The sequence below is a fragment of the Marmota monax genome, unplaced genomic scaffold, assembly GCF_021218885.2.
Source record: "Marmota monax isolate L192 unplaced genomic scaffold, Marmota_monax_Labrador192_F-V1.1 WCK01_AAM20220418_F8-fsc00284, whole genome shotgun sequence".
Lineage (NCBI taxonomy): Eukaryota > Metazoa > Chordata > Mammalia > Rodentia > Sciuridae > Marmota > Marmota monax.
The window spans coordinates 341,781-354,943 of record NW_026694275.1 but is presented as its reverse complement, the minus strand read 5'-3'; the positions used below and the strand labels follow the sequence as shown (position 1 = coordinate 354,943).

Here is a 13,163-nt window from a genome sequence, read left to right as displayed (position 1 = left end):
TAAGATAAATGTATCCATAATAATGGACCTTCTTGCCAAAATACTCCTGTAGGAATATTTTTTGTTGGTAGTACAATAAATAATAAAGGCAAACTTATATCAATTCTATCCAAATGCATATTTTCCATATATGTTTCAATGATTTTTAATGCCTTTCTTGCTTCAGGCGTTAACATTCGGGGTGAATTTGGATCTGATGGACCTTTTAGGATATCAAATAAAGGTCCCAACTCTCCTGTTGGTATACCTAAATAAGGCCTTATCCAATTTATGTCTCCTAATAACTTTTGAAAGTCATTAAGTGATTTGAGTTGATCTACTCGTATTTGAATATTTGGTGGACGGACCATGGTTGAGGATAATAGAACTCCTAAATAATTAATTGGAAAATTTAATTGTACTTTATCTATTGCTATCTCTAGATTATAATTTTTTAATAAGTTTGTAAGTGTGGCATAACATTCTAGCAATGTGTTTTTATCTTTGTGTGCTAATAATACATCATCCATATAGTGAAATATTTGTAGTTCAGGATTTTGATTTCTAAGTGGCTGGATTACTTTGTTAACATAAATTTGACACATAGTTGGGCTGTTAGCCATCCCTTGAGGGAGTACTTTCCATTCATATCTCTGATCAGGACCTTCATGATTCAGTGCAGGGATAGTAAATGCAAAACGTGGACTATCCTCAGGATGAATTGGAATTGAAAAAAAACAATCTTTAATATCTATAACTAAAACATACCAGGTTTTTGGCAAAGCAGACAACTGAGGAATCCCTGATTGAGCAGGTCCCATAATAACCATCTCATTATTAATGGCTCTTAAATCTTGCAATAATCTCCATTTACCAGATTTCTTTTTGATGACAAAAATGGGAGTATTATGGGGAGATACAGAAGGTTGTATATGTCCTTCCGCTAATTGTTGTTTGACCAGGTCATGGGCTGCTTGTATCTTTTCTTTAGTCAGGGGCCACTGAGGAACCCATACTGGTCTTTCTGATTTCCAAGTAATTTTTATTGTCTCAGTGGCCCTTTCTGAAAATCCAACCCATGTCTGTCTGTTCCTTGATCTATTTGTATTGGTGCTGCTATACCTTGTTCTTGTTTTTCTAATCTTTTTCCTTTCCTAAAACCTTGTCTAGTCATAATAGTGGGTGCATTTTGGTTGATGTTATTTGTTAATGTCAAACCTAATTGATCTAGGACATCTCGTCCCCATAAATTTACGGGAAGATGATCCAATACATATGGCTGTATAGTTCCTTCACATCCTTCAGGATCCTTCCAATCTAATACCATTGCACTTCTATGGGGATTAGTCGCCACTCCTAGGCCTCGAAGCGTTTGAGTGGCTTGTTGTAATGGCCAATGTTTTGGCCATTCTTGACGAGAGATGATGCTAAGGTCTGCACCTGTATCCAGTATCCCATTAAATTCATGTCCTTGAATATTTAGTTTTAGCATGGGGCGAGAATCTAAATTTAAAGAAAGCATAGCCCAATCTACACCTGTGGAGCCTAATCCCTTGGAACCTCTTTCTACTGTACGACTGGAAAATTTATCATGTAGGCTGGGTATTATTAGTAACTGTGCTATTCTATCTCCTGGTGAAATTACTGATATACCCTTTGGAGAACTGGCTATAATTTTTTTTTCACCTTCATAATCGGGATCAATTACCCCAGGACTTATCATAAGTCCTTTTAGAGTAGAAGAGCTGCGTCCCAATAATAAGCCTACTGTTCCTTTGGGAAGAGGTCCTTTCACCCCTGTGGGAATGATTTGAACTCCCATCTCTGGAGTTAGTACTGCTCTGGCGGAGGCGCAGATGTCCAACCCTGCGCTCCCTCTGGTTTGTCTGATGAGGGATCTGATGGACAATGTGTCCTGGGCACTACCCTGATGGGGTTGCTGGGTTCCTCCAGTGCTCCGTATATTTGTGGTTTTGGGCCCCGGAGCATTGGGCCCCCCTGTCCATTTTTTGGCAATGGAGCCCGATGCCTTTCTCCACGATATCGTGGATAAACACCTGGTCCTTGTTCGTTTTTTGATAATGGAGTACCCTCTATGGTGGTTTGAGAACGGCATTCATTAGCCCAATGTCTCCCTCTACGGCATCGTGGGCAAATACCTGGTATTCTACTCCTTTGATACCTAGTTTTGTTAAACCCTCCTCCAATGGGGCAATTCCTTTTAAAATGTCCTGTTTGTTCACAATTGTAGCATGTTCTTGGCCTGGCATCTAAAGCCTGTTTTACTGCAGCTGCCACAATTTGCCCTTGTTCATTAATGTCTCTGGCATCTAAAGCCTGTTTTACTGCAGCTGCCACGACTTGCTCTTGTTCATTAATGTCTCTACATAATTTAATATATGTGTTTAAATCTTCATGTTTCCATGGTCTAATGATATCTCTGCACCAACGATTCGCTTGCTCATAAGCCAGGTGTTTTAGTAATGGCATTGCTTGTTCTGTATTCCCAAAAACTCTGGTAGCTGTTTGAATAAGCCTATCTACAAATTCAGCATAAGGTTCATTAGCTCCTTGTATTACCTTAGATAATTGACCTTGTAAACCTCCATGTCCTTGTAAAGTCTTCCATGCCTTAATTGCATCTGCAGCAATTTGTGCGTATACGCCAGGATCATATGCAATTTGTTGCTGCTGATCCTCATAAGGTCCCTTTCCTAACAACATATCTAGATTTCTCTGAGGATAACCAGCTGCTGCATTTCGCCTAGCCGTCTCCTTGCAAAATTCCTCATTGGCAACCTTCCATAACAGGTATTGTCCTCCATTTAGCACAGCTTTACACATATTAGCCCAATCTGCTGGCGTCATGTTCAAGTTGTTAATGGATTCGACCATGCTTACAGTGAAGGGTGCTTGAGGACCATAGGTTGTTACAGCCTCTTTTAGCTGCTTCACTGTTTTGAAATTTAAAACTTGGTAAAATCGCTGCCCTCCTGCCTCAAATACAGGGCATGTTAATATTTGAGACCTTGTCTCAGGATCCCAACTATCAACTGCGGGGGTTGGGGGCCTCCCAGCATATGGAGGTGGCGCTGTTGGTTGGACACTTACGCCCTCTGGTGATAGAAAGGTGTTAGTAGCAGTCTCCTGTAGAGGTGGTGCTGTTGGTTGGACACTTACACCCTCTGGTGATAGAAAGGTGTTAGTAGCAGTCTCCTGTTGTAACTTTCCCCCTGATGGCTTTTTCTGTTTTACACTTTCTTTCTCTGTCTGACTAGCTTGAGAGGCCTTCTCTTTTACTTGAATCTTTTCCTCTGTCTGACTAACTTGAGAGGCCTTCTCTTTTACTTGAATCATTATGTCTTCTCCTTCCTCTACCATTGTCTGAACTGAAGGCTTTGGACTAAGCAAACAAGATATGAACGTCCACAATGGCAATGTGCCAACTGGCAGAGTCCCTGGGCTTTTCTTTTCTATTCTTTTTAAATCTTCACCATGATGGTTCCATTGTGATATATTTAACAACTCCTCCTTAAAAAGCCATGGGCTACATTTTTGTATTGTATCAACGTATGCCCTGACTGCTCTTGATTTTACTGGGATGCCTCCTTCCTCTAACAATTTACTTAACACTCTTTCAGTTTGTTTTTTACTAATTTCTGATCCCATATTTCTACTATAATACAACCCAACAAGATGACGCCAAACAAAACCGAGACAGAATGAAATAAAAAGGGAACAACAAAAAGTCATTATAGCCTTTCTATCCTCCTGACATGGGCATCCGTCCTTTCTCCCTATCTGTTCCTCAGACGTAAATAGTTTTTCCTCAGATGTGAGCGGTTTTTCTTCCGTCTCACTCATCTCCAGGGACAGGCAACTTAAAACAAAAGTGAAGCAAAATAAAAGAGGAATCTTAAAATGGCTACCCATCCTCTCGCCCTGCCCTCAGGGGCGAGCAGTTTCACTTACCCTCAGTCGCTCCCCGTGCGAGCCACCAAATGCCGCAGTCTGGCTGGGCACAATCAGGAGCCACTTGTCAAAAGAAACTAACTTTATTTTTAGAACCACACACGACAAACAAAATAGTCTCTCAGGAAAAACCCTCAGAGCCTCAACTGCCACCACCGGCTTTCCCCAAGCCTCTCTCTCCCCCACAAGCTTCTCTCCCTCTCCCACAATCCTCCTGCTCTTGAGGCCAATTGGCTGGGTCACGTGGGCGGAGCCAAAAAAGTCCCCCAATGAGCAGCTCCGTGGTCTGAAAGGGCAGGGAAACAGCCCAATGAGCATCACCGCAGAGGAGCCAATCAGCTAGATGTTGCTGGGGCCGAGGAGCCAATCAGCTAGATGTTGCTGGGGCCGTTGTGAGCCAATCATGAGCTGGCAGCTGGAAGTTTGCTGGGGCCCCTTTGGCTGTGGCTCTCAACATACTACTAAGCTGCATCTCCAGCCCTTTTTGTTTTATTTTGAGATGGGGTCTTGCCGAGTTTCCCAAGCCAGCTTCAAAATTTTTGATCCTCTTGCCTCAACCTTTTATATAGCTGGGATTACCAGTGTACACATGCCCTGTGCTTTCTGGATCATTATTTATGGAAAATTATTGGGCATATATGAAGAGAATGACCAATACTATCAATTTGTTTCTAGATTTGATGAGGCGCCAAGAAGAACTTCGAAGAATGGAAGAGCTGCACAACCAAGAGGTGCAAAAAAGAAAGCAACTGGAGCTCAGGTAACTGCTTTTCTCAAACATCCCTACCACCCTACCACCCCCACACACTTTTTTTTGGTAAATAGTTTCTTAGTTGTCAATGGACTTTATTTTATTTATTTATATGTGATGCTGAGAATCTAATGCAGTGCCTCACACAAGCTAGGCAAATGCTCTACCACTTAGCCAAAACCCCAGACCTCCTTTTTTAAAATGAGTTAACTCATTACTTCCTTACCAGTGTGCTATATCATACCTTTGTAAATGTATTAGCAAATATCTCCTGGGTGCTTCTCTGGTTCTCCAGAAATGGGAGATGTTTAGCTGTCTGTGGTTCTAGGAATTTCCTGGGGCCGTGATAAAGAGAGAGCAGCTAAGTGCTGTTCTCTAGATAATTCTGTGGATGTTGCCTTAGTTCCTGATGGGCTATGATAGTTTCAGCAGACTGATCTGCTTGGCTCAGTCTCCTATTAAAATAATTTGCTCAAGTCCTGGAATGCTTGTATCTTAAAAACTTTGGTGACTCTATAGGCAGGAGGAGGAGCGTAGGCGCCGTGAGGAAGAAATGCGGCGGCAACAAGAAGAGATGATGCGGCGACAGCAGGAAGGATTCAAGGGGACCTTCCCTGATGCGGTATATGTCCCATGTACCCTTGATACACCAGGCCAGTTGTGATATCATAAATCCACCATGAACTGTTCATTATGACTCCAAGTTATGACCAGTTTTTCTATGCTATGAAACTTATTCTAGAAAAAGAATTTATAGGAAAGAGGTAAGGTTTGAAGTGGAGCTTATCTTTTTCTCATGGGCAATTTGGGATGGAAAGCTGTTTAGGCTTAGTGACTGTAAGATGAGACATTGCTATCCTTATAGTTGTACAAGTTGGTGTCCCAGAAGAAATTAAATATCCCCCCTTTTTAAATTTTTTTAAATATCTTTGTTTATTTTTTATGTGGTGCTGAGGATCGAATCCAGGGCCTCGTAAGTGCTAGGCGAGTGCTCTACTGCTGAGCCTCAACCCTAACCCTTCCCCCCCCTTTTTTTGTGGTGCTGAGATTGAACCCAGGGCCTTGTGCATGCAAGGCAAGCACTCAACCAACTGAGCTATATCCCCAGCACCCTCCCCCTTCTTTTCACCCCTCTTTCTGTTCCTCGTCTTGGTCTCATTGTTCTAGGGATGTGTTATCACATCCCTTAGTGAGTGATCATCAGTGGATGGTGGTAAAATGCACTGCTGTCTTGAACTCTTAAGAATTTTTTTTTTTTTTTCAGAGAGAGCAAGAGATAAGGATGGGCCAGATGGCTATGGGAGGTAAGGAATTAAGGGGTTAATCAATGGATCTGATTTCCTTTTCCATTTTTGTTTGGTATCTGATGAAGTATGTAGCTTTTACTACCTACTGCAGATTTAAAAGTCTGACATTTATAGGAACAACATGTTCTTGGGGGTTGAGAGGTCTTGTTAAATTATTTCCTTTGGTATAGAAAGAAACTGTCAATCTCTATTCCCTGTACTGATCACACAACTCTGCTTTAGGTGCTATGGGCATAAATAACAGAGGCGCCATGCCCCCTGCTCCTGTGCCAGCTGGTACCCCAGCTCCTCCAGGACCTGCCACTATGATGCCGGATGGAACTTTGGGCCTGGTAATAAACTATAGGGTTTTAGTAGTAATTTCCAAATGGTAGGAGGAAGAGGAAAAAGGGCTTTACCTTCATTGCCTCGGGACCTATCTCAGTTTTGTTATAGGTATCCATCAGTGTTTAAGACTACTGATAAACTTGAAATGTAACTTTAAATTTTTTTTTGTAGTGCTGGGGATTGAACCCAGGTCCTTGTGCATGCAAGGCAGACACTCTGTCAAATGAGAATATTTTTTTAGTTATAGATGGACACAATACTATTTATTTATTTATTTATTCATTCATTCATTCATTTATATGTGGTGCTGAGGATCAAACCCAGTGCCTCACATGTGGTAGGCAAATGCTCTACCACTGAGCTACAACCCCAGCCCCCATTTTAAAGGTTTTCTTTTTCTTTTTTGTGATGCTGGGGGTGGAACCCAGTGTCTTGCATGCTAGGCAAGCACTCTATCACTGAGCTACATTGCCAGCCCTAATGTCTTTATTTTTTAATCTTGAAAAAACTCAGTTATCAAACTTTATTTTTATGTCAGAGTTAAGACAGCTGACCTCTGTCTGATTGGTCAGGATGTTTAGTTGCTGTCTTGGGTGAACAGGTAGATTTTGGGAGCAAGTCAAATAAAGGGTATACATTATAATATGAAATAGATGTGAATCTTCCCAGCTACTCATACTGAGACAAGAGGATTGGAAGTTCCAGACCAATCTGGGCAACTTAGTGACAGGAACCTATCTCAAAAAATGAAAAGGGCTGGGGATGTAGATCAGTGGTAAATCCTGGGTTTAATCCCCTGTACCACAAAAATTTAAAAAATGAATCTAAAGGTTTCATGGCTTATAGAGTTCAGAGCTTGTTTTGGTTCTGTTGCCATAATAGTGCCAAAACTGGATAGCCTCAAGGTTGCTGGAGATGGCCCTTATCTACATACCTACCTCAGGAAAAAGGACTTGGCTAGAACTTACCTAGCTTAGGAAGTTAGTATGTGCTATTGCTTGTTCAGTAATGAGGAATATGGATAAATTATAAAGGTATCATTTTAGGGTGGATCTCTAATTCAGACATCTTCTCAGGGTTGTCCACTGTAGTTCTAGATATCCTTGGTCACCCATAACCAGCATTAGGAGCCTTGAATAATTGAGCGGAAATGGCCTACAGTACAAAGGTTATAGATGGGTGGGAACCCCAGGACAATGGTTATATTGTAATGTGCTTTCTTTTTCTCTTTGAAGACCCCACCAACAACTGAACGCTTTGGCCAAGCTGCCACAATGGAAGGAATTGGGGCAATTGGTGGAACCCCTCCTGCATTCAACCGTGCCGCTCCTGGAGCTGAATTTGCTCCAAACAAACGTCGCCGATACTAATAAAGTTGCATTGTCTAGTTTCCCAAAACCCTTAAAAGAAGGGACCCTTTTTGGACTAGCCAGAATTCTACCCTGGAAAAGTGTTAGGGATTCTTCCCAATAGTTAGGTCTTCCCTGCCTGTACTACTCTAGGGAGTATGCTGGAGGCAGAGGGCAAGGGAGGGGTGGTATTTAACAAATCAGTTCTGTGTGGAATATTGTTTAATTGATTCTGTGTGGTGCATTCCTGAAATCTCAAATGTGATTGTTGAGGGCTGGTGAACCATAGCAAAATGGATCCAGTTAGAGCCCTATTAATCTTGATCATTCCGTTCTATTTTTTTTTCATCATGTTTTATTTGCTTACTTGTCCTTATACCCCTCAATCCCAGAGACACTGCCACATATACCACAAAAACAAAACATCCCCCAATGACCTTAGCCCCATTGCTCCATTCACTCCCAGGTGAGAATTCAGGCAAATGTCCACAGAGGTCACAGACAACATACATAACAGTTCTGTTATATCCCATATATTACCCTTTCATGTCCTAAGGAAGACATTTTCTCTTAGAACTTTTCATTTTAGTATATCTTTAAAAAAAATTCTTGTGTTAACTTGCCTCCATCTTTTTCATGGGTAAAGACAACCCAAGAATTGACCCTTCTGTGTCTATGATGTTGCTATTCACAGGTTTTCTTGATAGGCCTAGTACAGTCTTGGGAACAGGGTTGCTGTATGCTGATGGTCTGACAGTAGCTCTTAGCCTTGCCTATCTTAGGTAGTTATGCTGTGCATTTTTTATTGGTGTACCATGTTTGATTTGTTCCTGATACCTTAAATTTGGAGTTTTCTGAGAAATGGAGCAGTAATGCAGCATCAACTTATTAAAATACATTTTAAGCCTTTTAATTTTCTGTGCTATTTTTGAAGGGGAGGGATGGGGGGTGGGAATTTCCCCTCAGGAGTTCAGCAGTAGACTGTAAGGATAATCCTTTATGGCCCTTTTGATTGAACTAATAATCATCATTCTAGACAAACATGGGGAGGAGATGGGGTGAGAAGCATACTATTGTGGTTAGAAATGATCAGTGCTATTAACACTACACATAAGTAATGTGGTTGCCAGGGTAGCTGCTTTAAAAGAGGAAGAAAATGGGCTGGAAGAAACCTTCATTGAGTTGGGGTGGGGTCTCAGTTGGTATATATTTCTGAGCAGCTGGTAGTATGTAAGAGGCTTGGAATTGGCAACATCTAAAACTGTCTTAGCAGTGCTTAGCTGACCTCACCCAAGTTCCAAGTACTACTTTGCCTGATCCTTTTTTCCTGAGCCTCAGAGTTAAAATGCTCCTGTGCTCTTTCCTATTGGCTAGGGAGACCAATTGAAGTTCCCTTGCCCATGTTAGGAGGTGTCCGCCTCCTGAACTAAAGATAGAAACAGCTGGCCCTTTCAGGCAGCTAAAAGCCTCCGGACTAAGAGGTGTTCCCCACACGACAGCCAGACTCCTTGAAATACCCTTTCAGTTATTCTGCCAACGCCTCCATGTCTCTGCTCTGCCATAACAAAGGCTGTGGGCAACAGTTTGACCCCAGTACCAATCTCTCTGGTGAGTAAATCCTGACCTGGCTGTGGGCTCTCTGGGTATTAGGGGAATGGTTTACTGTAAGACTGTTGGGAGCACGGTGGGATAAACTTCATGTACTTCTGGCTATTTAATTGGGCTGAGTGATCTTAAACCTTTGCTGATTTATTCTTTTACAAGAAAAGAAAACCCAGAGGAAAGGGAGAAGTGATATTTGGTATAGTTATCTTTCCTATCTTGATCTTTCTACTGGTATCCATAGATTCCTGTCGCTATCACCCTGGGGTCCCAATCTTCCATGATGCACTAAAGGTGAGCAGTAGGTGAGGTGGGATAACAAGAACATTTCCCAAAGGAAGTATACCCAGGAATCAAAGCTGATCTGGGTCTCTCGTTACCAGGGATGGTCCTGTTGCCGAAAGCGAACTGTAGATTTCTCAGAGTTTTTAAACATCAAGGTAAATCCTTTATTTCCTATAGACAGACACAATATCTTTATTTATTTTTATGTGGTGCTAAGGATTGAACCCAGTGCCTCATGTGTGCAAGTCAAGCACTGTACCACTAAGCTAAAACCCCAGCCCTCTATTTCTAATCTTTATCTCTTTATCTATACTAGGGCTGTACTATGGGACCGCATTGTGCTGAGAAGCTTCCTGAGGCCCCTCAGCCTGAGGGCCCTGCTACAAGTTCACTTCAGGAACAAAGACCTCTGAATACAATTCCAAAGTCAGAAGAGACCTTGCTCAGAGAGAGGCCCAAGTAAAGAGAAGGCTCCTGGGTTTTTCCTATATTCATGTAGCTTTCTAGGAGTAATTACTGGGTCATTTGGGTTTGGTAACTAAGGATCAAAGAGATAAGAAGGGTCAGGTGTCGGGGTTGGATGGTATATATTCTGTGCCTTGGAGGAAATTTCTGTTGTGTTGTCCTTTTGCTCTAAGGATGAGGGATAGATATCTTCCTCTTACACACAAATATATACTTAGTTTAACACAAGGAAGACTGTTAAGAATGGCTTGATTTCTTTTTTCTTTTTAGAAAATAGCTATAAGATAAACCATCAAGAAAATGAAGTAGTATTGGTAGCCAGGAGGCTGCAGAGAATAATTTGTAAGACTAATATGAGCAACAGAAGAAAGTCATCAGGTTCTGAATTAGATAAAGAGGAAGATGAACTGGTGTAGTTCTGTAGAGAAATGTAATTAGAGCAACTAAGTAGATGGATGAGAGCAGCCCTAAGGATTTCTCTGGGTTTGGGGATTTGGGTGTCCACACAGAGGTGCACATTGGAAATGAGGTGCTACCCAACTTCTCCAAGCCTGCTTTTCAGTAGTATTTGACTATTTCCATGTGTGGGAGTATTGGAGCTGGCAGTCATGATTCATGGCTCAGAACTAAATAACCTGCCTATAACCACTAGGTCAGAGTTGCCTCCAAAGTTACTGCCACTAAATGTATCTCAAGCCTTGGAAATGGCATTGGAACAAAAGGAACTAGACCAAGAACCTGGGGCAGGTAGGTAGAATCTTAGTAGGTCAAACTTCACCAAGTAGAATTTATCAGAAATAGCACAAAGGTTGGGGAAATTAATGGGTTCCTGACTGTTTCTCTTGCCCAGGACTTGATAGTAGTCTGATCCGGACTGGTTCCAGCTGCCAGAACCCAGGATGTGATGCTGTGAGTGAGAGTTTTGGGGGGCTCAAGCATGTGGATGAGAGATGCTATACCAGAGGCATAGATGGGAATAAACATGAGACAGAGTGGGGTAAACCTTAAAATGACCTGATTCTGTTCCTGACTCCTTTATCTTTGTTAGGTTTACCAAGGCCCTGAGAGTGATGCTACTCCATGTACCTACCACCCAGGAGCACCTCGATTCCATGAGGGGTGAGGGAGGGTCCTGGGTGGTCTTTAAGACAGGTTTCTCCCAATATTGATGGTAACTTTGGGAGCTTGGTGTGGAAATTTGGTTGAATTATCTTTCTATCTCAGGATGAAGTCTTGGAGCTGTTGTGGCATCCAGACTCTGGATTTTGGGGCATTCTTGGCACAGCCAGGATGCAGAGTTGGTAGACATGACTGGGGGAAGCAGGTAAGCAAGTCCCAGATTTCTTAAAGCCCAATGCCAGGGCTGGGGATATAGTGCAGTTGGTAGAGTGCTTGTCTTGCATGCATAAGGCCCTGGGTTCAACCCCCAGCACCACATACACACTAAAAAAGATAAAACCCAATACCAGAGATAAGCTCTCTTTTTGTACCTCAGGGCCAAACTCTCTTCCTTTAATTCAGACCAAATAAGATGCTGCTCCTGGGCTGAGGATGTGACTCCATGGTAGAGTGCTTGTCTAGAATGTAAGAGGCCCTGGGTTCGATCCCCAGTATTGAAAAAACATCCTTATCCCTCTATAACTCAGATGCATTGCTTCATTAAGCATTGTTGTTAGTCTTTCTGAGACTCTGCTGCACATACCCCATGAGAACGTCACTTGGGCCTTTGGGTTAAGAGTTTATTTTTACCATCTACTATTCACATCTTCTCTTTAGCTGCCAGCATCTTGCCGTCATGATTGGCACCAGACAGATTCTTTAGTAGTGGTGACTGTGTATGGCCAGATTCCACTTCCTGCATTCAACTGGGTGAAGGCCAGCCAAACTGAGGTGAGGAATGGTCTGGTGGAGGATGGGAGGATGGTGAATTGGGTGATATACTATTATAGGCAGAGATTCTGTATGCAGTTAACTTACAGGCTCCATAGTTCCCTGAGAGGAAGAGAGAACTTTTAGGTCAGAGTCATATCATACATACCTCTGGCCTGATTCTCTGTGATAATGACTTATTCTGCCCTTCTTTGATTGTTACTACCCTTGTAATTCTTTTTTCTCAGCTTCATATCCACATTGTCTTTGACGGTAACCGCGTGTTCCAAGCACAGATGAAGCTCTGGGGGGTAAGTGAAGAGAAGGGGACAAAGGTTGGGGAAACAGATGGGGTAAAAGAAGGACCAGATGGAATGAAAAAAGGGTATCCTGAGGGAAGGAGTTGTAGTGGGAAAGTGGAGATTTTTCTCTTCATTTGCTTTCACATTCCTTTTCTTTTCCCTCCATTTCCTTTTCCCTTGCCCCCTCCTTCCTTTTCCCTTCTTCTGTTTCTCTCCTCTCTCTCACCCTTTTTCATTTTTCTTTCTTCATTAATCACCACTCTACCCCAATCCTTTTGGTTTCTTCATTCTCTCTTTTTTCTATGTTCCTCTGTATCTTTCCCTCCTTCTTAGGTCATAAACGTGGAGCAGAGCTCTGTCTCCTTGATGCCATCTCGGGTTGAAATCTCCCTGGTCAAGGCTGACCCAGGATCCTGGGCCCAGCTGGAGCACCCTGATGCACTAGCTGAGAAGGCTAGGGCAGGGGTTGTATTAGAGATGGATGAGGAAGAATCTGAGGATTCAGATGATGATCTGAGCTGGACAGAGGAGGAGGAAGAGGAAGCGATGGGGGAATAGTGACACAAGAAGTTGAGTATCTAGTTAGGACCTCAGTGACTCCCTTAGAATCTGAGACCAGAATATGGTTGACATTTGGTGTCATTGAGCAGCAGGAGGCTGAAGATGGGGAGAACAAAACTGTCCAAAACATGCTGTTTTTCCCTTAAATAAATCTTGTATTCTGCAGTTTCACATAGTGTCATTCTCTCACCTCACTATGTAAGATCGTATTCATTCCCACAGCTTCTCTGTGCGTTCGATACATGTGTGTAAAAACAAGCACGTGCACATTCATTCTATTTTTCACAACCATCAGATATTTACTCAGTACTTCCTGTATGCTCAGTTATGTATTGGGTAGTTCAGAGATATCTGAGAAACAGAAGACTTACACATTCAGAAAATTATAGTTTGG

At 42.3% G+C, this 13,163-nt stretch overlaps 2 protein-coding genes across 3 annotated transcripts in view; both read left to right on the top strand.

Moving 5' to 3' along the window:
* The window catches only part of Nono (non-POU domain containing octamer binding), a 28,897-nt gene extending 20,299 nt beyond the window's left edge, over positions 1-8,598 (top strand). For both annotated transcript variants that reach the window (XM_046467076.2, XM_046467077.2), the window contains 5 exons: positions 4,627-4,711; positions 5,222-5,324; positions 5,967-6,006; positions 6,232-6,341; positions 7,572-8,598. In XM_046467076.2, the coding sequence (XP_046323032.1) occupies positions 4,627-4,711; positions 5,222-5,324; positions 5,967-6,006; positions 6,232-6,341; positions 7,572-7,706 (473 nt within the window). In that variant the 3' untranslated portion in view covers positions 7,707-8,598. The remainder of the gene's footprint in view (positions 1-4,626; positions 4,712-5,221; positions 5,325-5,966; positions 6,007-6,231; positions 6,342-7,571) is intronic.
* A 117-nt stretch (positions 8,599-8,715) lies between these two features.
* Itgb1bp2 (integrin subunit beta 1 binding protein 2) lies at positions 8,716-12,940 on the top strand. Its single transcript, XM_046467078.2, has 11 exons — positions 8,716-9,293; positions 9,532-9,581; positions 9,671-9,727; positions 9,889-10,031; positions 10,690-10,784; positions 10,888-10,946; positions 11,086-11,156; positions 11,262-11,361; positions 11,814-11,927; positions 12,155-12,217; positions 12,542-12,940. The coding sequence occupies exons 1-11, from the start codon at positions 9,230-9,232 to the stop codon at positions 12,764-12,766; spliced, it is 1,041 nt and encodes a 346-aa protein (XP_046323034.1). The 5' UTR covers positions 8,716-9,229; the 3' UTR covers positions 12,767-12,940.
* The last annotated feature ends 223 nt before the right edge of the window (positions 12,941-13,163 follow it).

What these genes read in the sequence shown, in the direction of transcription:
- Itgb1bp2 (XM_046467078.2), top strand. Translation starts at nt 9,230, where the DNA reads ATGTCTCTGCTCTGCCATAACAAAGGCTGTGGGCAACAGTTTGACCCC. An exon ending in AGACCAAGAACCTGGGGCAG is followed by an intron (nt 10,785 to 10,887) that starts GTAGGTAGAATC and finishes TCTCTTGCCCAG; the next exon opens with GACTTGATAGTAGTCTGATC. An exon ending in TGAAGGCCAGCCAAACTGAG is followed by an intron (nt 11,928 to 12,154) that starts GTGAGGAATGGT and finishes CTTTTTTCTCAG; the next exon opens with CTTCATATCCACATTGTCTT.